Source organism: Bos mutus, chromosome 29 (genome assembly GCF_027580195.1).
Source record: "Bos mutus isolate GX-2022 chromosome 29, NWIPB_WYAK_1.1, whole genome shotgun sequence".
Lineage (NCBI taxonomy): Eukaryota > Metazoa > Chordata > Mammalia > Artiodactyla > Bovidae > Bos > Bos mutus.
Window position 1 is genome coordinate 25,055,103 of NC_091645.1, and position 22,627 is coordinate 25,077,729.

The window sequence follows — 22,627 nt, forward strand, 5'->3', positions numbered from 1 at the left end:
TTCTTGCTTTAAAACCACACATTTAACAAGTTCACTCAAATATTTACTGAACACATACATGTCAGGTGGTATTCTAGGAGGCCGGCACTCTAGAGTGTGTAGCCCACTTAGTATCCATGTGACCTTGCAGAGCATGCAAACGTCTTTAGGCTTTACTTTCCTTATCTCAAAGGCTCTGTAGAAAAAATGAGAACAGATTACTGAGGAACTGAAAGGTCTATGTGGTCAGAGGACAAAGTGTGGTCCAAAGTAAGATGGTAAACAAAATAAGGCTCTATCATGCAAGGCTATCTTGAGAAGGAAATGGCAGCCCACTCCAGTATTCTTGCCTGGGAAACCCCACAGGTGGAGCAGACTGGTGGGCTACAGTCCATGGGGTTGCAAAGCGGTTGGACATGACTTAGTGACTAAACAGCAACAGGACAGGGCCAGCAGGGCATGATGGGAATTTTAGCTTTTGCCCCAGGGCAATGGGAAGCGAAGGCAGGGTTTTCAGCAGGTAGGCGCCATGTCCAGGGATGTGTATATATCTGTGTGTGTGTGTATATGTGTGTGTGTGTGTGTGTGTGTGTGTGCGTGTGCATATAAATAATACCAAGAGTTAAAGTTGAACTAGCATTTCCTCCAGAAGGGGGAAATTAGCATTTACAATCACATCCATTTATTATTTTGAAGGTACTAAGTAAAAATTCTAATTAGTCTTTAATACTTCCTATGTTCAATTTTCTAAGTAAAACAGGAAAAGAAATAAAAACTTGCTTATTTGTATTAACAATGATCTCACCTCATTCCTGGAACTGGGAATGTTTCTTCAGTCCTAAATACACCTTTTCTTAATTTAAGATTCAAGAAGTGTCAAGTTTCAGAAACTAAATCTCAGCTACAAAAAAATTGTTTTATTACATGTGAAAGCAAAACAGGTACATCTATTTAAATACTTTTTTTTACATATTTATAGATAAAACAAAGACAAATAATTTATCAAAAATTACAAGTTTAAAGAATAGTACTACTTTGAAACAGCCAATAAAGTATCTGAAAATACCACACTTTCTCCATAATTGGTGAATATTATCGCCAAAAAAAAAAAAAAAGGAACTTGCATTTTCTCGTGAAAAATATAAAAGTTCTTTTTAGACGTTGGCTAAGATTGTTCAGGAACAGTCCGTCTTACTAAACCTGAAAAAGTGTAAATGCTTTCTTGAGAACTTCTGTTTTTACCAGATGGCTTTAAAAGCCACCTGTGCTTTCCTTCGCGCTTAGGTGAACTCTAAATCTTCATTTCACTTGCAGACCACAGAGCATCGACGTAAGTACAAACAAATCAAAGTGAGAGTTACGGGTTGCTTTTCTTCATACTGAGCGAAGAACTTTCTCTTTAGCCGGGTGAAAGACCATGGTGTACTGGGAAGTCCAGTCTACTGCACAGGGCTTCACCAAGCCAAAGCAGCCGCACTGGAAGAAATCTGCGAGGTTCTGTGTGAACCCAAGGCTGCCAAGAAAGGAACAGAGCACGTCTTACTACATTTCCTGTTAGCACGTGATAAACATTCACTCAAACCCTAAATGTGCACTGAGAATTTACAATACACATCCTTCTAAGATCCCACAGAAATCCAGAGGTGAATCAGACAGTTCCTTGAATCTGGGACCCTTAAAACTGAAGCCTGGCTCCATTTCTGAACATGAATCCCTATTTTGAGATTCCTGGCAACTTAAGTTCATTTTGGATCCTCACTTACTGGAAGGGTCACCACCACTATTAAGTTTGGTCTTTTCATTCCCACTGCTCTAATTCAGACCTGGACCATCTCGAAGGCCAGACAGGCCAGAAACACACACGCACACACACAATCAATAAGATGGGATTCTTCTAAGAAACTCTCTAAATGATGCTTCTGTCTCAATTCCTTCTAATTCATCTTACATACTGGAGACTGGGCCTCCAAAAACATGATACATCACAACTCCTCACCTCCCAATCAAAACCCTTTAAAGACATTCCTCTGCCCAGAGGCTCAAATCCAAATTCCTCATCTTTGTACTCACAGCCTTACACAATAAAAGCCCCAAGACTCCTTGGGTTTCAACGCTCCAAACATACCTTTTGTGATAGCTACCCTGGCTTTACTTTCCCTGTGATCACAACTGCATGGGCCATTCTACTACCCTGGAACCCACATTTCACTAATTTTGTATCAGGTAACACTCTCATCCTCTTAAGTCCTACCAGTTCTCAAGGCCCAGGGCAAGGCCCACTTCGCCTCTGGAGCCATCCTGACTGCATATATCTTCACCATCTTTATTTTCCTCCATCAAATTCCTGAATGCTACTATCTGTTCCAGTTACCATGAATATTCATTTTTATGCATGTGCCCCATCTTACGCGAGAACACATCTGTGAGTGAGGATGAGTGTGTGCTGCTGCTGGTTGGCGAGAGCCATCAGAAAGAGTTCCAAGGCTGCTCAGAAGGCAGCTTCCCAGGCAGAGGGCTGCCCACGTGGAACTGACCACGTAGAAGCGGGAAGGCATGCTGGAGATTGACAGGGCCCAGCTCAAGAGCTGGCTATGAGTAAAAGTAACTTAGGGAGGACATATAAGACAAACCTTTGGGCTGAGCAGCATTTAGAAGCCAGATTCAAAGTGGCTCCAAGGCTTTACCTTTAGTTCCTCCAGGGATGCTGCCGTTACTTGTCATGCCCCAGCTCGCTCACCTCTGGCCCTTTATTCAGACTCTTCTCCAGGGCTTAGAATGCCCTTCCTTCCTTCTCCCCAACCCCATGTCTTTCAAAGCTCAGCTTAAAATTCCACCTCTATCACAAAGAGGTCCATACTTCAGTGGACTAAATATTTATTCCTCTGGTTACATCCCTGAGAAAGGGACTTATTACCACCACTGCCAGTCTCAAGCAATCAACACAAGCTTAACACCACTCTCTATTCTCCATCACTTTGGTCCCCTCTTCCCAATTAAGTCAATTTCTCTTCTCTAAACACACATCACAGTCATATTACAGGCTATGATTTCCCTGTCTAACAGCCTAACAGTTTCATCTTGTACCATGAGTGTGCTTTAAAATAGACTGCTCATGAGATATGCAGTAAGCGTTCAAATCCCTGGAGGGCCCTGGGTCACCTCTGCAGTGCTCCCAGCCTCCAGATCCCGATATATGTGACAGGGAGATAAGCTTCAAAGCCTGATCGTTCACATCATAAGAGGATGGCCTTCCTGCAGACACACTCATTTTTGACAGAGGACGGGTTTTATACAGCTGGTGCTCTGAGGAGAACATATCCCAAACCTGAAAAAGTAGCTTTTCTTTGACACAGGTGGGCTCATTAAACCATAGGGCTAAAAGAATTACTGGTGATAGAAAGTCAGGTTGAAAATCCTGGCAAAGCTCACAATCTAACGCTTTCTGCAGAGAGCCCTGTGGCTGGCTTTCTCAGCCACGTGCTCAGTTATCTCACACTGACTTCATGCCAGCAATATGCAACCTTGTGACCATGTGGCTTGACTGAAAAGATCCCCCGGCTTGGCAAAACTTCAAAGTCACTTACTGTTTGTGCTCGGTCCAGTAGACTAAATCCCAAATTCTTACCACCTTGGGGCTCATGACCTTACCACTCATCTGCTGTCACTGAGGCTTCCAAGAAAGAAGAGGTTCAACTCCACCAGGAAGCCAGTCAGGAGGATGGCAGCAGGGCCACGGGTGGTGACGGCGAGGCCAGCACCTTCCATAGGCCCAGCGGGAGGAACAGGTCTCACTTACTTGTAGGGGGTCCTCCTGAGGGACAATGTCTGTTTCATGTGCTTGCTCTGCTTCAGCAGGCTGGTTCTCTCATAGGAGGTCAGGCCCAGAAAAGCAATCTGAAAAAGAATACTGGAAGGTATGCAAAAAAAAGAAACCACACCACCACACTGAGGCTCATCACTCTTGGCAGAGCATCACCGGACACTGATAAACAATCAGCTCTTCGCCAAAGACAATATCACCAAGCCTTCTAACCACGGATGGTGCTAAGGGAAAGGACTTGATAGCTCAAAACCAGACTCTCCTATATAAATCTAGTAGCTGGGCTTTTTTTTTTTTTTTTTTGGATTGTCTGCTTTTTATTAACCTTCAAGAAAGCAGAGGGCATTGACTGATAATCATGAAAAGATTGCTTTAGCAATTCAGGCCGTGGCTTATGGCAGTGTTTAGATTCTCAACACATTCAAATTTCAGATGAATCAAGCAACATAATGTCAATATTAATACAATTATCTCAACCTCTATATGCTTCTTAGTATCTCTTTGAAAAGGGTCAAATAAAGTTAATCTGACGTGAAGGACATTTGAAAACTATCCTTTATAAGGACAGCCCTAAATTTGGGGAAGGGTAAGAATGAAAGAAACTTAAAAAATTCTAGAATCATTAAAACCAATATTATTCACTGAGATATCTCATCCAATTCTCTAACAACTCAAACATCAAGTTCCTTATCTGTAAAACACAGATTATCACAGCACCCTCTTCAGCTTGTCTAAGGACTTGCGATAGTATGTTTAAAATGATCTAGTGCAGAGGTTGATAGAGGTGAAGCAACTGGTCCAAGGCCACACAGCTTAGAAAATGACAGAACTGGGATGGACACCTCGGTCAGCATGGGAACGTCCGAGCACTGACACTGTCCCTACCATGTCAGCATGGGAACGTCCATGGTCCCTGTCAGCAGTCTACACTCTTCGTTTGACTTGCTACAGTCAAAACCATGACTCATCAGAACACTTAGGAAATGAAAGACTTCAAATAATTGGACTATTTTGTTTATTAAGAAAACAACTTTACTCTGAATTCTCATATTCGAACATTATCCAAAACTTTGAGCCCACTTTCCTGCCTTAGAGAGTATAAACAAACTTTCTTTTAAAAAGCAAAGATATTATATCCTCAAATACTTGTACTTCTTTAAAGAGTCCAGAAAGAAGAAAGAAAAATTTAGAACTGATGTCTCAGATCTTAGGTTCTGCCTCTAACTAAGCCCTATGGCCATAAGCAAGGCACTCAGCATCTCTTAGGCTTAGCTTTCTCATCCGTAAAATGGACACACGACTTTGGCACAGTCTCCATCTCAAATGTTTGTGAGGCCACTGATGCAAAAGTGCTTTGGAATACATAAAACATATATAAATAATCATTTGCATTACTAATATCTTATATATATATATTATATACATATATTATTTATATATGCTTTACGTATTCCAAAGCACCTTCCCAGCAGTGGGCTCCCCAACATTTGAGATGGAGACTGTGCCAAATTCGTGTGTCCATTTTAGGGATGAGAAAGCTAAGCCTAAGAGATGTTGAGTGCCTTGCTTATGGCTGGGCTTCCCTGGTGGCTCAGATGTTAAAGAATCTACCTGTAATGCAGGAGACCCAGGTTCAATCTCTGGGTTGGGAAGAGCCCCTGGAGAAAGGCATGGCAACCCACTCCACTACTCTTGCCTGGAGAATCCCATGGACAGAGGAGCCTGGCAGGCTACAGTCCATGGGGTCGCAAAGAGTCAGACACGACTGAGTGACTAACACATTTACTTAGTCAGAGGTGGAGTTAGAGCCAGAACCTAGGATTTGAGACATCAGTTCTAATTTTCTTCCTCCTTTCCTGGACTCTTAGAACAAACTTATAAATGATTATGGCTTTCCAGGTGATGTGAGTGGTAAAGAATCCACCTGCACAAAAGACAAGGGTTTGATCCCTGGGTCATGAAGAGCCCCTGGAGTAGGAAATGACAACCCATTCAAGTATTCTTGCCTAGAAAATTCCATGGACAGAGGAACCTGGTAGGCTACAGTCCATGGGGCCACAAAGAGTTGGACACAACTGAGCACACACACATTATAAATGATTATTATAATATTAATAATCATTGATGCTAATATTCATTCTTTTTTTAAATTATTTTTTGGCCACACCACATGGCATGTGGGATCTTAGTTCCCACACCAGGGATCAAACCCACACCCTGTGTAGTGGAAGCAAGGAGTCCTAACCACTGGACCAACAGGGAAGTCCTGCTAATACCCATTCCTACTGCCCGAGTCTATAGATGTCAGATGGGAGATTAGGACAAATAGTCAGAAACCTCAATTCAGTCAGTATTATCAGCTTAATTCCTTGCTTCAGCATTTTCCCCCTTTTCCTTTCTTTACTTTTTATTATTATTGCAAAATTGGTTACTTCTTCATAAAAAAGGAATACATTTTGCTTTTGTTGAGTAATGCTCTAATTATCTGAGGTCTGGCAGTAATTGGCTCAGACTGATCATGGCTGTCCATTCCATGAAGGAGGCCATAGCAACAATGGGAATTAGGTTATGCTCTTAAAGGCAGGCACGCAGCAGGGAAGGAACAGAAGCTTCACAGAAAGCTGAAAGTGGTGGCTACTGCCCTGGAGCGTGACCTTTCTAATGGTCATGACCTTCTCTGCAAGGGTAATTACCATGTCCATTGGTTAGCGATGCATCTTTCATTTCTTCTCCACTTCCATGCCCTTAAGTACCACATAATAATAAGGATAACAAACAGGGCTAGGAAAAGGGAGGGAACATAATCATCTCACGTCTGCCCAATGCTTTACAGTTTATACCGTGCTTTTACACACCATATAGTTTAATTATATGATGGAAAAAGCCCTTGAATGGAATTGTCAGAAGACCTAACTTACCAGTTCTGATTTTTGCCATTCAGTGGGTGATCTTGAGCAGTTCAATTCACCTCCCTGACCTCTATCTGTTAAAGAGGTCAGCTTAAATAACTCTTAGGACTATACTAACATCTTATTACTCTAACCTTTAAACCATCTGTTAGAGTTGACAGCAATTACTACCCCCGCCCCTGCTGCCATTTTACAGGAAACTGCAATTCAGGGGTCAAATGACATGCCCAGACCCACAGAGTAAGTGACAGAGGTAGCGCTCAAATCTAAGTCCTTCTACCTCAGTAAGCATTACTGTATATGCACTACAAGAAAATAAATAAATACCTGAAAAAGTTGATTTATTAATAAAAACGCTGACCATGAGAAATGAAAACTTGCTAACACGAAGATATACATGACCCAAGGGGAACAGGTCACAGCCTGATTGAGGTAGGTCCACAGTCCATCTTCTTTGAATGTTGTGGTACAATGATTTGACCAATCTGTGAATTCACAAAAGAGGGATCCATTATTTAAAAAGGTAACAAGCTAGTGGTCATTATTCAAGAAGATAAAAATCGCTGCAGTTCTACTTAGGGAGAAGAGAAAGTAACACATAATAGCACAGATCAGAGCTCAACTTAAAGACTTTATCTTCCAAATAAATGTCACCTCAACAAAGATTTTTTAAAAAATGGTACTGTTAAGGCTATGACAATACTGCATTGGTAGTTGGCAGTGAAGGAATAAAAGCCAAAACCTTTATAAAACCATCACTAAAATCAGTATATTCTGCATAAAATAGACTGGCCAGAAGTTAGTTATTCAAGGACTTGATAACTGAGAATGATTATATATTCAATAAATATTTGTCTGAGAAAATTCTCTATCTTATCCATGTTACAGCCAAGATAAGGGTCTACTACAGAATTGAACATAAATTCTTATTAAGGGCTCAGCTCAAGAGGCCATTGTCGAGGACACAAGAAATCCTATAAGCACCTGGGTGTCACTGTAACACAACCTATAGCAGGCAGTTACTGACTGTACTTGTGCAATGGGACCATAATTAATCCCGCAGAGGGAGAAAAGCCAGGTGAGAGAACTCATGAGTCAGACACCCCTAAGAAAAAAAAGAACAAGATTCATACGGTCGCAGCTCAGTTTCTCTGCAGGAATATCTATTCATATGTCAGTCAAAAGTGAGGTCTTCATGATACTGACCCCCTAACCCAGGAAGCCAAGAACATCGGTAGTGAGAACACAGGCAGGAATAGGCAGAAAAAAAGGAACAGAGCTTCCAGGTAGTAAAAGCGAAAGTCAGTCACATCCGACTCTGCAACCCCATGGACTGTAGCCTGCCAGGCTCCTCTGTCCATGGGATTCTCCAGGCAGGAACACTGGAGTGGGTAGCCGTTCCCTTCTCCAGGGGATCTTCCCAACCCTGGGATCGAACCCAAGTCTCCCACATTGCAGGCGAATTCTTTACCATCTGAGCCACCAGGGAAGCCCAAGGTAAAAATCAGTGACATCAAACAGGCATCATGAGCATTCATAAAGGACAAGGAAATAAGAATTGTATAGATGTGCACCTTGAGGTTTTATAAATGCCTCTGACAATTCGATAATAGTTCAGACATTTTCCCAAAGCAGCACTTAAGAGCTCCTGGGACAGAAAGGAAATGAGTCCATGGCTTTACTATCATCTGTCTGACCATTTTAGTCCTGAAAATCTTTTTTTTTTTGGAGTCCCATTTGATTTCCAACAATCTTTCATGAATATATGCCAGAAGCATTCTAAGGGCAATCTTCACAGAGCAACAATCAAGGTAAAAAAAAATTTAAGGCAAATTACACTCTCTTTAAAGCTGCTCATCAGGACAGCAAACAAAGATGCATTCCACATACACACCTGATAGACAAAATATACATGTATCATTTCCAACAGCAGGCTTAGGAAACAGCTGCTGAGCGGGAAAGAATACCTACTTTCTTTCTGCTTCTGAATGGCTACTGTTCCCTTCTGGGAATTTTTTTGATAACACTGCATGACTTCGAACAGGAATTTTCACGGGACTGATTTCATGTTTATCGAAGATATGGCTGCCAATGGCCACATACATTATGTTATGCAATACAACACTTTAATGTGTACTAATAATACATTTTTTCAGGTGGCCACTGGCTAATAACAGGGAACTTGTGCTCCAGATCAATCATTTTCATCTTTAAATAGCTTTGACAGTTATGGTGTTCTAACAATGATCGAAAAATCTTTGTGCCTGTAGCTCATAGGATGTTGACACTCTGTCCACCCTGAAAACAGACCCCACAAAAGGGGAAATGCACAGGGGCTGCTCAAAGCCAGAGTAGCTAGAACTGGATCCCACGAGGAGGAGGGTACACAGCAGTGTTCTAGCGTCAGTGTTGATAATAAAGAAGGTGGGATGACAATGAGGCCTTGTTAGAAAAATGGAGTGAAAATTCACTTTTGACTTCTGTGAAGTAATGATAAACGGACACGATGCTCTTGTTCAGTGTAAAGAAATATTGTGACCGTCACAAAATAGCAAAACAATAAATTAAAGTAACAAAACATGTTCAGCTAGTTTACACAGTTGTTAGTGAATGTAAGGTGGAACTGTTTCTAAGAAACAAAAAACGTAACACAAAAATTGCTTTGGAGCCAGAGAATAAAGACAAAGAGGAGGGAAGAGCCAATGCATGTAACAAGAAAGCGACTTGGGAAGTATGAATGTGATGGAAAATTGCTTCTGTCCTTATCAACAGTCTTATGCTGGACACAGCCACCGCACAAGGGTGACTATTTTTAGTGACGAGAGAGAGTGCGGAGAGACAAGAGTGGCGTAAAATCTGGCTCCTCTCCCTGAGGATCAAGTCCAAGGGACAAGCTGGTCCAGGGGCCCAGCTTCAAAAGGTTTTCCAGGAATATGCTTTATTTTCAGGCCTTTAAAAGGGCAGCTCTTTCAACAGAAAGAAGCATTTTTTTTAAAAAAAAATCTTTAATTTATTATACCACAGGACATAATAATCGAAGCAGTTTTAAAATTTCAGTGCTCAGGATTACTGATGGTCTTTGACAAGAACTGAGATCAGGGATCACAACCTTCTGACTCAGCTCCATTTGCGATGGTGACGGTTACGCTAAGCTCCAAAAGCATTCCCTAGTGATCAGAGACACCAAAGGTGTCTGGTAGAAACAGGGCTGTCAAGGTAACTGAGGTCCTCTCCATGCCTATGGCAGGGCTAAAACCAGACCATTTCATGAATATCAATTAACAGTCTCTAAACAAAACAAAAGGGACTCTTGAGAGTCCTTCGGACTGCAAGGAGATCAAACCAGTCCATCCTAAAGGAAATCAACCCTAAATATTCATTTGAAGGACTGATGCTGAAGAGGAAGCTCCAATACTCTGGCCACATGATGTGAAGAACTGACTCACTGGAAAAGACCCTGATGCTGGGAAAGACTGAAGGCAAAAGGATAAGGGGGTTGCCGAGGATCAGATCATTAGATAACATCACTGACTCAACAGACATGAATTTGAGCAAACTCCAGGAGATAGTGAAGGACAGGGAAGCCTAGTGTGCTGCAGTTCATGGGGCCACAAACAACTGACATGACTGAGTGACTGAACAACAGCAAACAACTTGTAATACTGGATGTTTCTGGAAGGAGATGTGAGAGGCTGCGGACAGCATGGGAAAAATTACCTTTCAAAATCTAAACAAAATTTAACCTAGAGAAAGCCAGCTGGTGAGTGGGGTTGGGGGAGTAAGGAGTGATGGGACTTGGGATGCTAAAGAGGAAAAGAAAAAAATGTAGGAATAATTTTCCACATCTGTTAGAATCATTCCACATTTTAGCTCAAGCAATAGACTTGTATTCTACTGGCAAAATCTAAGACTTGAGCATGAATATAATGGGAATGTGGATGGAAACAGATCAGCAGTAAAGCCTGTGCCTCTAGAACCAAATGCTCCTAAAACTTTCAGAATAAATAAACAATAAACAGTTAGGCAATGGCAACCCACTCAAGTACTCTTGCCTGGAAAATCCCATGGACAGAGGAGCCTGGTGGGCTGCAGTCCATGGGGTCGCTAAGAGTCAGGCATGACTGAGCGACTTCACTTTCACTTAAACCAATAAAATCAAAATAAACTATAAGCTCTGTAAGTTTTTCCAGTTAGATAGCCTATTCCTAGGTCTGAAAAGCACAGGCATACAATTCTTAAGAGCTAACCAAAATCCTCCTTGCTTCAATTTAAACCCTGTTCTTATTCGATCACCTCGGAACAGCTGGACGTCACTCCCTACATGAGCCCCCTCACCCCCGCCAGCCACTGACAACCTTCTGCACGGCTACTGAAAAGTTGTTTTCCTTTCTCAGAGAAGCAGAATAAGTGATCTGCTGTTTCTTCCAAGTTATTATTTCCAACCTTTCAATCACTGTCACTGTTTTCCCATCAGCTCTAAGTCCTGACTTGATATTTATCAAATGGCACGAGCTTTCAGAGTTCCGTGCCTTAAGTACTATGACCACCTCCACCTCACTCCCTCAACCTCTCTACCACCAACTTTTCCCCCCTATTTTATTTACTTATCACTTCCCCTTGCTTTGTACTTGAGCAACTGATTTTTACTCATCTCACTGAGGGATAAATCTGCACTTATATGAGTCTATTTTTGACCACTTCTCAAACTTATCAAGGTCACTTCAGAGTTCAATCTCTTCCAAACTACTGACAACTAACCTCTCCTAGCATTTCTTACAGCTTCCCGATGCTGAGAGAGTCTTAAGGGCATTCATTTCACTTTTATTAGGGCATGGTTTATAGTCATCCAGCCACAATGTGATATAAAAGAGTTTACAAGAAACAGTGTATCGAGTGTGGGTGTGTAAATCTGCTATAAGAAAAATGTATACTTACAGATGAAAGATTCATATATAAACCAGTCACACACGATGGAAAGGAAAAATAAGAAGAATATGTAATAGTGATGGTTGCCAAAACCTACATCAAAAAAGAAAAACAACATATTTAACACTTTCTTACAATGATTTTCTAGAACAAGGTCTTATTAAACAATTTCCTGTCAAAAGCTTTCACTAAAGTAAAAAAGAACTAAGCTGTTGTTTTGCTTTTAAATGCCATTAAACCCAAACCAAACAGCTTTGATATGTCCTGTTCAAATGTCCACATCAAATGAACTAATATTTATTCATTACTTACTAAAAGAAGACATTTTTTTTGCAGAGAACAAAGCTTACTAAGTAAATCCTATGCAGCCCTAGGATGGCCTCTACAGTGCTGGAGGGAGATGAGTGGGCAGGAGCTGGGGCGAATCATACCCTGTCCCTTCCTTCCATGGAATGAGTTTATACAAGTATGACTTCTGGACATTAAGGACTGACTCAACCAGGGGAACCCAGAAAACAAACAGGGGCAAGAGATATCTTGGAGGGAACTGGATACAGCAGAAGAGGGGCAACCTGCAATGCCTGAGAAAGGTCTACAGAAGCAAGGGAAGGGTGAGGGTGCCAGGTATCCAAGCCCCACTGTTGCATGTGCTGCCCCCTCCCCATGCTGGAAATGGCAGCATTTTGACGCTAATGACACAAAGCTCCTTAGCCACCATCATGTTCCCAGCTTCTCAAAGCCCAGCAGAAGGAATAACACCCACTGGAATCAGGAGACCCTGATTTACAAATGACACGTTGTGTGACTACAGGTAGGTCATTTAACTTCTGATTCAGTGTTCTTGTAACATGAGGAAAATATCTCTTCTGTCTACTTCACAAGCCTGTGGCAACCAAAGAGGATGATATAAATGCAAATACTATGCAAACACGGTGTGATAAAAATATGTGGGCTTATATTATTGTTTTCCCACTGCCATTCAAAGCTGCCTGTCATCAATGCTATTCATCTCATCCCTATGGTGGGATGGGGTCCACAAAGCCTGGGAACACAGGAATGATCTCTTCACCTGTTCTGTAAACACAAAAGCTCACAGAAGTGTTAAGTCACTCAGTCATGTCCGACTCTTTGTGACCCCATGGACTGTACCCCACCAGGCTCTGTCCATGGGATTCCCGGGTAAGAATAGGAGTAGAAATGGAGTAGGTTGCCATTTCCTTCTCCAGGGGATCTTCCCGATAGTAGAAAACATCAAAATGCACCATGGAAAGGTCCTTTTGTTCATCAAGATTCTACAAGCATAACCTTCCCTTGAAGACTCATGAGACTCTGAAGTTCTTCATAATAAAGCCCTGCCTTTTACTGTGAAGGCTCAGAGGAAACCCAGGGCTTGCAGATCAGGACAATGAATACTCCCATGGAAGGCAGGCCCCAGACCTCTGCCATCTCTGGCTCTGGTGCCTACCTGAGCCTGGGAGGCAAGGAGAAAAGGTGACTAAAAGGGATAAGATACAAATTATGGAAAGAACATGCTATCTGGAGTGGAAAACTGATACTACTAAAGTGAACTCGAGCAAATAATTTGACCTTTAGTATTTTTTCCAACTCTAAAATGAAGATAGTAATACCAACCTCTCATGATCAAATAGGATACTATCTATAAAGGTGCTTTAAAATTATTATCAACCTCAAAAATCAGTGTTCCAAAAGTATTAAGACCACAGAGCTGATCCTCTGACAAGCAAGAGCTACAGATGCTTAGATCCTTTGATGCTTACTGCTTTTTCTGAGTCACACGCATTAATGAAAAGAGAGCTGAACTTCAGATGGAAACTTGACACTCTCACCTATGCACCGTCCAGTCCACATGCAGTGTTGATCGTACCGAGCCACGCAGGAGTTGCACACATGGCAATGGAGTGACCTTAATGGCTTCCTTATCTAAGGCGACAATTAAGAGAGCGAAAAGCAGATATCAGAATCCCAAAGTGGTAACAAATCAAAAGCAAAATCTTGCTTCTAAATTATAAAGACATACTGGCACAAATAATCCTATAGTGATCATCACTTCACTCAGGCTCTGGAAGGCCTTGTTGCTCTTGCTTCTGGGTGTCTACTTTAATTGGGCCATCAATAAGAGGATATGGAGTCCAGAACCTACTGACACCGATGAAGGGGAAATGAGGCAGCACCACACAGCAGGGTGAGTACCGGACTAAGAGAAATCGAACACGAGTTACATTTCTGGCTCTGTCAGTAATTTGGGGAAAGTTACTTCCTCTCTTTAGGCCATGAATCCTCAGTTGCTAAATCAAAGGTTTCACTAGGTGGTTTCTAGGGTTACCGTGATCCTGAGACTCCAAGTTAGTTCTAACATATGCTTCATGGCAGGAAAAGGCAAACCACACACACAAAGAGATTCAACCATAGGCAACTTCAAGAGATTATAAACATCATTCTCTTATATGTTCAAGGCAGAAAATTGTTCTGACAGCAATGCAAAATTTAAAAGAAACCAATTTTATACCTGGTAAAAAGAAAGGTGTATAAATATACCAGGAAGATGTGAAAAATGCTTACATGAGCATTGTAACAAAGAATTTGCTTTTACTATGGGAAAAGAATTATAGAGGAAAAGACTCACTCACAAGACAGGATGTACAAAATGTTCTGAAGTCCAGACAGCCAGTCTCTGCAAGGGTGATGATACTCTGAAAGACATTAAGTTTGACCTTACGTTTGCTTTTTACTGGGGGAATGGATGATGCATGGTTATATACCATTCTCACAGTTCTCTCTCCAAACTGCAATAGCTAGAAAAGCAATTTAGAAGACCTGCCACCATATCATTCTGTGCCTGAAATATGTGACTTTTCAAGGCTGCATTTTCAACCACAGTCAATAAATTAGAATGCACAGATTGCTCCCCCTCCCTGTATTCCATGAATGGCAATGATCTCTTAGTTATAATATGCTAAAGAAAAATAAACACATACATTATACACTCATAAAAAAGGAACAAAACCCACCTATACATCAGAATTGATGGTTATAAATTACAAAGGCAGGCTTTCAGGAATACTGGCTTTAGATAACAGAGAAAACGACAATCTCCCCAACTTCTAACATTCACGAGCAATGGGAGACACACCGTGACTGCAGACAATTTCAGTCTGAGGACAAAAAGGGCATCTCCTCAGCCAGTAAGGAGGAGGACTCCCCGTGGTCTCGTCCTAGATACTCTTCATATATTTAATAGGGGAATTTAAGCTGTATGATCATTACCTAAGTATTATTATAAAGAAGCAGGAGCTTATACCTACTGACAGAAATTATATCTGAAAAAGTCTTGGTGGTATATTACTGTAATGGAAAATAAAAACATTTTTTAAACGTTCATATAAATAAATGACAGTGAAGAAATCTGCTTGCTGATTTAATTATTCCACATTTACGCTGCACCTATTATATGCCAGGTTTCCCTGCGGCTCAGAAGAATTCGGCTGTAATGAGGAGACTCGGGTTCAATCCCTGGGTTGGGAAGACCCCCGAATGGCAATTCACTCCAGTATTCTTGCCTGGAGAATCCCATGGGCAGAGGAGCCTAGCGGGCGACAGTCCATGGGGTCACAAAGAGTTTGTCACGACTGAAGCGACTAACAGACTGATTAGCCGCAGGCACTGGAGATGCAGTCACAATGAAAACCGACATCGTTTCCACGCCCTTCTATAAAACAAACCAGTAACGGTACAGAGAAAGCTCACCATTTTCTTTTCTTCTTCTGAAGCCTTAGTGAACCCTGGATCAGTTGTCCAAGTCTTGTAGAAAAAATAGAGGAAGGCTGCTATGCTGATAATGAAAACGAAATACAAAGGGGTGCCTGCTACATGTGAAAGCCAAGTTAAGGAACATATCAGACTTCCAGTAAGAACACCCTAATTGTGATGTAGGCACATTTCATCACTGGCGCTTAAGAGTCTCTTCACTCTGCACTCTACCCTTACCTTCCCTACATACACACGCCACTACGTGGACTAACCCTAAAACCTGGTCCCACCCTATGGTCTACTCCCACAGGAATTTGCTCACAGTTGGCTAATAATTCTCTCCTCATCAGCTGAAACTCATATAAAAGACTGAGAGGAGTACTTGTGGTATATGAAGAACCTCCTAAATACTGAAAAACCTTCCAGATCCAAACAAATTAATATCTAATGGGGTAATTGTGCCTCTCTTGTGCGCATCTGAAATAGTATTTTCTGGTCACCTAATACATTTTAACAAAACTATTCAAAGAAACAAATCACTGAATTCAGAGATTCTAATTAAAAATATTTCCCTATATATTAGATTAATGCTAGCAAATATTTCTTACAAGGAAGTTTAATAACATAATTCTTGTAGTTGTATTAGGCTGAGTTAATTCAGAAACAAAGAAATTGCTCTCCTTGCAAAGTGGTTACGAATTAGATACTATTTGGAAAGGCAGATATTATGGACAAGTTAAGATAAAGTGTTTCAAAGATAGACATTATCCACTTTGAAGTGCTTTTAAAGTAGTTCAAATCCTTTGTACCAAAAGGGAAAATTTTGCTCCAGGGAAGGACAAATGAACGTGCAATAATGAACCAATAAGCCGGCAGTAAACCAGTTCTCCTTGTCCAATTAAAATCATTATATTGACACAGTAACTGTATCTGCCTTTGGAGGTGTTGCCAAGCTGCCTGGTGCTAAACTTCAGAGTGGAAACACGTAGCCATAGAACAAACTCTAAACTCTTGGCTATTCAAAGTGCGGTCCGTGGACCCACAGCAATGGCTTTACCTGGGAGCTTATTAGAAGGGTAGAGCTCCAGACCTCACCCCAGACCTGCAGAAGCAGACTCTGGAGTTCACCAAGATCCCTAGGGGAGGCACACACACATTATAGTTTGAGAAGCACTGCTCTTACCCACAAAAAACCAGCACAACCACATCTGGTTCTGGTAAGCAGGAATGGTTGGTTTAGCTTATTGGTTTATCTGTAGATGGGCCTGGCTTTATGAAAGAGCCAGGATCCAAAAAAAAAAAAAAAAGCTGTGTGAAATTGAAATTGCATTCCCCTAAAATCCTGATCAACATACATGACACAGTCTCAAAAACCTCCAACTGAATCACAGGATAATCTCACGTACTGAGTGGAACAAATTTGGGCTCCTGTTCCGAATAATCTTTAAAACAAATCCTGCAGAAATTGATGGATTCTCTCCTTCCAAATAAACAGATCCCTTCACTATATTCCCTCACATAAAAGCCAAGCATTCCTTGTTCCCATGCGCTTGCTCTGTATGGCTCACTGCTCTCAAGTGCTCCCCACTTTCCCCATTTACTTCTAAAATCATACTTTTAGGATGTCCAAGTCCTAACTGCCTTCAAGACTTTATAGCCTTCCTTTCACTTGAGGTCTTTCCCTGTGGAAAAGGATTCTCTCCCTTCCCTAAACCCAAGAAATGTTAATTCTATGGCACTCAGCCCTGGATTATAGTTATCTGTAGACAATTTAACCTCCCCAGTTAGCCTGTGACCCTTTTGTAGCTAAAATATTTCTCAACATGGATCTGAGATCTGCCATTCTATAACTTGGATTAACTGGTTTTCGTTCTTTAGCTCCTTTATATCTACACTGTAGATCTACACTACAGTTGCCCTACAGGCAGATGCTACAGGGGCTGCTTCCAACATTTTTATTGAGTGCTCATTCTGTACAATGCACTGGCTTCCAAATGACAGACTCTCAGGCACTTGAAATTGGAAGGCAGAGCTTACACCTCCAGGATAAGCAGCAGTATCACTGCTCGTACAACACGCTTTCCTGCATGTGTTCCTCTGTTTGCCACTGTCTCTTTTCGAAAGAACAGAATGTGAAACAGAGCAAACACATCTCAGGTGTGTCCTGACTAGCGCAGTAGACCATGAGATGCTGATGTCTTTTGCCTGGACACTCACGTCCTAATACTACTAGACGATACACTGGTTTCCTTGAAAGCCGCATCACTACACATACCCAGATTCTAGTCAAAGCTCCTGGCTCTTTTTCATTTGATCTGAAGCTGTGTCATTCTCATCACGATGTGCACTTGTATCACGCTGACTGTCTGAAACTCAGTATTAGGACTTCACATATTTATCCCTCTTAAATTTAACTCAGCTATAGCTGGAATCCCAAACGTCATGTTCAGTGGTTCACCATCTCTTTGCTGAATCTTAATCTTACCTTCAAACTCAGCAGTAAGGCCTTCTCTCCTTCTCTCAAACCTGGCACCACATATCACTCACTGTACACACAAAAGGCACTAAAAGAAAGTGTTCATCTCAAGAGCTAACCTAGAGCTGCTCTTAAAATTCCAACATATAATCTTCCACACCGATTTTGTTCTTAAGAGTAATTGATAATAATAAAATAATAGGTATTATTTACAGAATGGGGACTATGGTCAGCATTTTACAGATATCCTAACATAGTAATACTTGTAACCACCTGATGAACTTGGTACTGTTATCCCTAATTTATAGGATAACTGATATTCAGTGAAATTATTTGCCCAATGGTACCGTGGCTCAGCAGGCAAAGAATCAGCCTGCAGTGTGGAAGACTTGAGTTCGATCCCTGGGTTGGGAAGATCCCCTGGAGAAGGGAATGGTAACACACTCCAGTATTCTGGCCTGGAGAATTTTATGGATAGAGGAGCCTGGTGGGCTACAGTCTATGGCGTCCCAGAGTCAGACATAACTGAATGACTTTCACTTCACTTCACATAATAACTAGTAAGAATAAAAAAAAAAAAAAAAAAAGCCAGAACTCCAGTTCATTCTGTCTGATTCCAAAGACCACACTCCTTCCACAATGTTTCCAGGCCCTCTTCCCATGATGGGCAAAGCGGCTGTGGGAGTGGAGGCCCCATGCAATCCAGACACGGCAACACTAGTCCACACCTTCAGGATGGGTCTTTTCAGGGCAGCACCTCAGTGCACACCGAAGGCAGTTCAGATAGCATTTAGCATTCAGCTTGGAAAACACTGATCTGATGGCGCCACCTACTGACTGACCTGGACCCACCAGCAGCAGCCTGGGCGCTTAGAACAACTGGCTTCATGCTGTACATGTCAGTAAAATACCTTCCTGTCAACTCCAACATCTTTTAAGATTCTGTCCAGCTATGGAAATCAAATCAGTCCTTCTCATGTTATGACATCTTCACAAATACTGAACAGCAGTAAACTCAGCTGAGTACTAACTAAATACCTCTGTAATTGAGGTTTTCAAACTATGATGGAGTAACATTTTTGTTAATACTGACACTGCAAATTTGAAATAATTCAATGTAAAAACTACCACACTTTTTTGATGCAAAATCTGAAAGAGCATGAGTTACCCACATTTTAAAAAGTCATCAAGAAACACAATTTTTAAACTATGTTTACTCCACTGTGTATGAAAATATCAGTCAGCCCTTTCAGTACCATGTCAATTACCAAAACATTTACTAGCCTTGGGACTTCTATAAGTGATAAAAGTATTTTTGTATCACATAATATCACCCAAGCCTTTATTAAATGGTGGTCATAAGGCCAGTGCTTAAAAAGCTGCCCTCAAATCAATAATTGAGATGAAAATTAATGCACTAAGATCTTTTGAAAAGTCAAAATGACCCCCATGGTATACTATGCCATTTATTTAAAGGAATCTGAAAAGTACTAGAGATAACGCTCAGAAATAAAGAGCATCACTAAAGTAAAAACATGCTATAATGAAGGGTGATAAATGCACTCAGAACTCATATGCCTCTCTCACTTTACATTTATTCCAATGAAAAAATACACTGACTGAACGCATCTCTCTTATAAGCAGTATTCTTTCTTTTCAAGTGTATCACTCCCAGAAAGAGAAATAACAGAGTTAAAGGAATATGCTTAAAGGTACACGTCTATTCACCACATCCCTTTCCCTGGCCTGGAAGGAAAGCAAGGCTTTTAGTAGCTTCCTAGGGCCCTTTGAGGAAGAGAAAGGAGCCTAGAAAGAGGTGGGAACTCTGAAAACTGGAGAAAACGCTTCCTTCCTAATGGGAGCTATAAATAGCTATTAACTAAGTTGGACACAACTGAAACGACTTAGCAGCAGCAGCAGCAGCAACCCCTATCCAAGGCAATGGCTGCTGCTAAGTCGCTTCAGTTGTGTTCGACTCTGTGTGACCCCATAGACAGCAGGCAATCAGGCTCCCCCGTCCCTGGGATTCTCCAGGCAAGAACACTGGAGTGGGTTGCCATTTCCTTCTCCAATGCATGAAAGTGGAAACCCACTCCAATACTCTTGCCTGGCAAATCCCATGGACAGAGGAGCCTGGTAGGCTGCAGTCCATGGGGTCGCTAGGAGTCAGACCCGACTGAGCGACTTCACTTTCACTTTTCACTTTCATGCACTGGAGAAGGAAATGGCAACCCACTCCAGTGTTCTTGCCTGGAGAATCCCAGGGATGGGGGAGCCCGGTGGGCTGCCATCTATGGGGTCGCACAGAATCGGACACAACTGAAGCGACTTGGCAGCAGCAGCAGCAACCCCTATCCTCACTTTCAGGTGACTGGATTTGGCCTGGGCCCTGCTCCTCAAGTGATAAACCAATCCCTTGGATGAGTTGTTATTTTTTTAAACTATGAGTTGCCATCCACTAGTAGGTCATGAAAGATTTAAGTGGCCTATGACTCGCATTTTTTAAAAAGGAAATAGAATAAAAAACAAAACTATTAGAGTAAAGCAAGTATTAGGATGTGCTTTTGTCTCACATATATTTTGGGTGGCAACACAAATTTATTTTTACTGTGCACTGAAAATCACTGCCTTGGATAATAACACTGCACTGACCACTGCTGAGGAGGACACATTTCCTTCAGTATTCCACCTATACAGGTAATCTTGGTATCCAGATTTATTAAACGACTATAACTGCTGACCAAGTTAAGAGAACCATCTGACCTTAAAGAGAACCTCAAGGCAATACAGTAATTTTTATGGATCTAAATAATTCATTCACTGTTTTAATATATTGTTAAACTGTTTCCTTCCTATGTGTAATTAATACTAAACACCTGCTGCTTCCATAGTGTACCCTGAGAGCATGTCCAGAATTCAGTAGATTTCCAACATTAAACACCTTCAATCAGGACAATTAAATTAATATAAATTTGATTTGCATTCCCTGGATCTCATCTAGTATCTAAATTTTAGTCATTTTTAAAAGCTAAACGAGATATGCATTTAAACGTAAACTTGAAGGATATCAGGAAAGAATAAGATGAACCAAGTCATAAACATCCAAAAAATGGAACTCAGCAGAAAGACTGTTGGTAAGTATATAAGGCTCTTGTACCCGAGCAAGAACCTAAAAGAAAAAAAGTATAAACATAAGGTATTAAAGTAAGTATGAATCATATTCATCTCATTTCTAAATTCCCTTAAATAATAATAACAGTGAAAGTAAAGACGACCTCAGATAACAACAACAGCTTTCACTAAGCACCATGTGCCACTTTCCACGTGGTAAGAGCCACGCACCATCATCGCTTCATTTTACGTGTGAGAAAACGGAAACACTGGGACTCTCAAAAAGTGAATGTTCTAGTTCCTGTAACTAACTTGCACGTTATTTTACTCCCAATAACATTATATTTTCAATTAATCTTTTTCATTTCTATTGAAATACATATTTGTATTTTTGGCATGTTGTATTTTCAAATACACGTTCTATTTTCAAAATGCAAAAATTTAAATCCCTGGAGACTCATCTTCACATTTAACAAGCTAAATGTGAAGCAAGCAGTGTATTTTTGAAACACACGGAGGCACACAACCTTGAGCATTTTTACCCTACAATCAGCTTGCGAAGCAGACACATAACATAAAAAGGTACATACAGGTTATCGGTGGCTCTCGTCATCAAACCCCAACCATCTTGCTTGGATCACAAGCAACATGGCAGTCCACATAAAACTTACTCAAATGTTTATTATTATAGTTTCAAAAGAAAAAAAATCTTTTACATTAAATACTCAATACAGTAAATGTATGCATGAATATAGTTTACCTAGATCTATTTTAAAATTTATATCATAAAACAACAATGATTGAACACACATATTAAAGGGTTTTTAAAAAGCTATCAAGATCCTAAGCTCAACTATGATAAAATAACACTTGGCAACAAGTAAAGATCCCAAACCTCAGGCCCCCAGTATGCTGCCAGAATAGGCCAACTGGAGCCCACATAACCTTCACGGCATGGCTTGTCTGCAGCAAAATTTGTTTGACCTAATTAAGTGGTGCAGTGAACTATCTTATTTGTAACAGCCTGCTACCACGACCTGTCTACTGACAGGTATCACACAGCAGCCTGGATCAACAAACAACCTCCTGTGGAGCCAGTAATAGTGGAAGTTTATAGCTGCTTACTCCGTGAAACTGGGACTCTGAAAAGTGGAAGAAATAAAAGTAGAACGGACAAAGCTGCCATATGCATTTGTCTCCCATTTGAACAGTGTCCATATGCTAAGCCTATGGACTTCATAAGCACATGAAGCCCTCAACTCACAAAGTTTCCATATAAAAATTTTATAACATGAGTTTCTATTAAAACAAAGTCTCAAATGCCCCTATCCTAGGTGAGTAGATATTGTGCCAGCCTTTGCTTTCTCTCTGGAAAAAAGAAAAAATGTGACTGCAATTTGGCTTAAAATTTATTTGAAAACCAAGTCAATCCAATTAGTGGAAAATGAATGAATATCTCTAACTTACAAATTTTCTGCATAGCAGGCAATTTCAGGCATTTTACTATTTTTCAGAAATTTGAGCTTTAAAAGCTTTAAAATTCATTTCCAGCCTACTGTCCTGTTCTTGAATGACTAAGTGGTAAAATTCCGCTAATGCTTTTTTTTTTTTTAAATAACAAAAGCAACTCATGCTTAT

At 40.9% G+C, this 22,627-nt stretch overlaps 1 protein-coding gene across 1 annotated transcript in view; it reads right to left on the reverse strand.

Annotated features, from left to right (window-relative positions):
- Positions 1–874: 874 nt before the first annotated feature.
- The window catches only part of ZDHHC13 (zinc finger DHHC-type palmitoyltransferase 13), a 51,154-nt gene continuing 29,401 nt past the window's right edge, over positions 875–22,627 (reverse strand). The window contains exons 10-17 of the mRNA XM_070365063.1: positions 20,945–21,047; positions 15,400–15,522; positions 14,283–14,345; positions 13,482–13,575; positions 11,644–11,727; positions 7,036–7,193; positions 3,776–3,873; positions 875–1,492 (exon numbers count right to left, since the gene is read on the reverse strand). Of these exons, the coding sequence (XP_070221164.1) occupies positions 1,354–1,492; positions 3,776–3,873; positions 7,036–7,193; positions 11,644–11,727; positions 13,482–13,575; positions 14,283–14,345; positions 15,400–15,522; positions 20,945–21,047 (862 nt within the window). The 3' untranslated portion in view covers positions 875–1,353. The remainder of the gene's footprint in view (positions 1,493–3,775; positions 3,874–7,035; positions 7,194–11,643; positions 11,728–13,481; positions 13,576–14,282; positions 14,346–15,399; positions 15,523–20,944; positions 21,048–22,627) is intronic.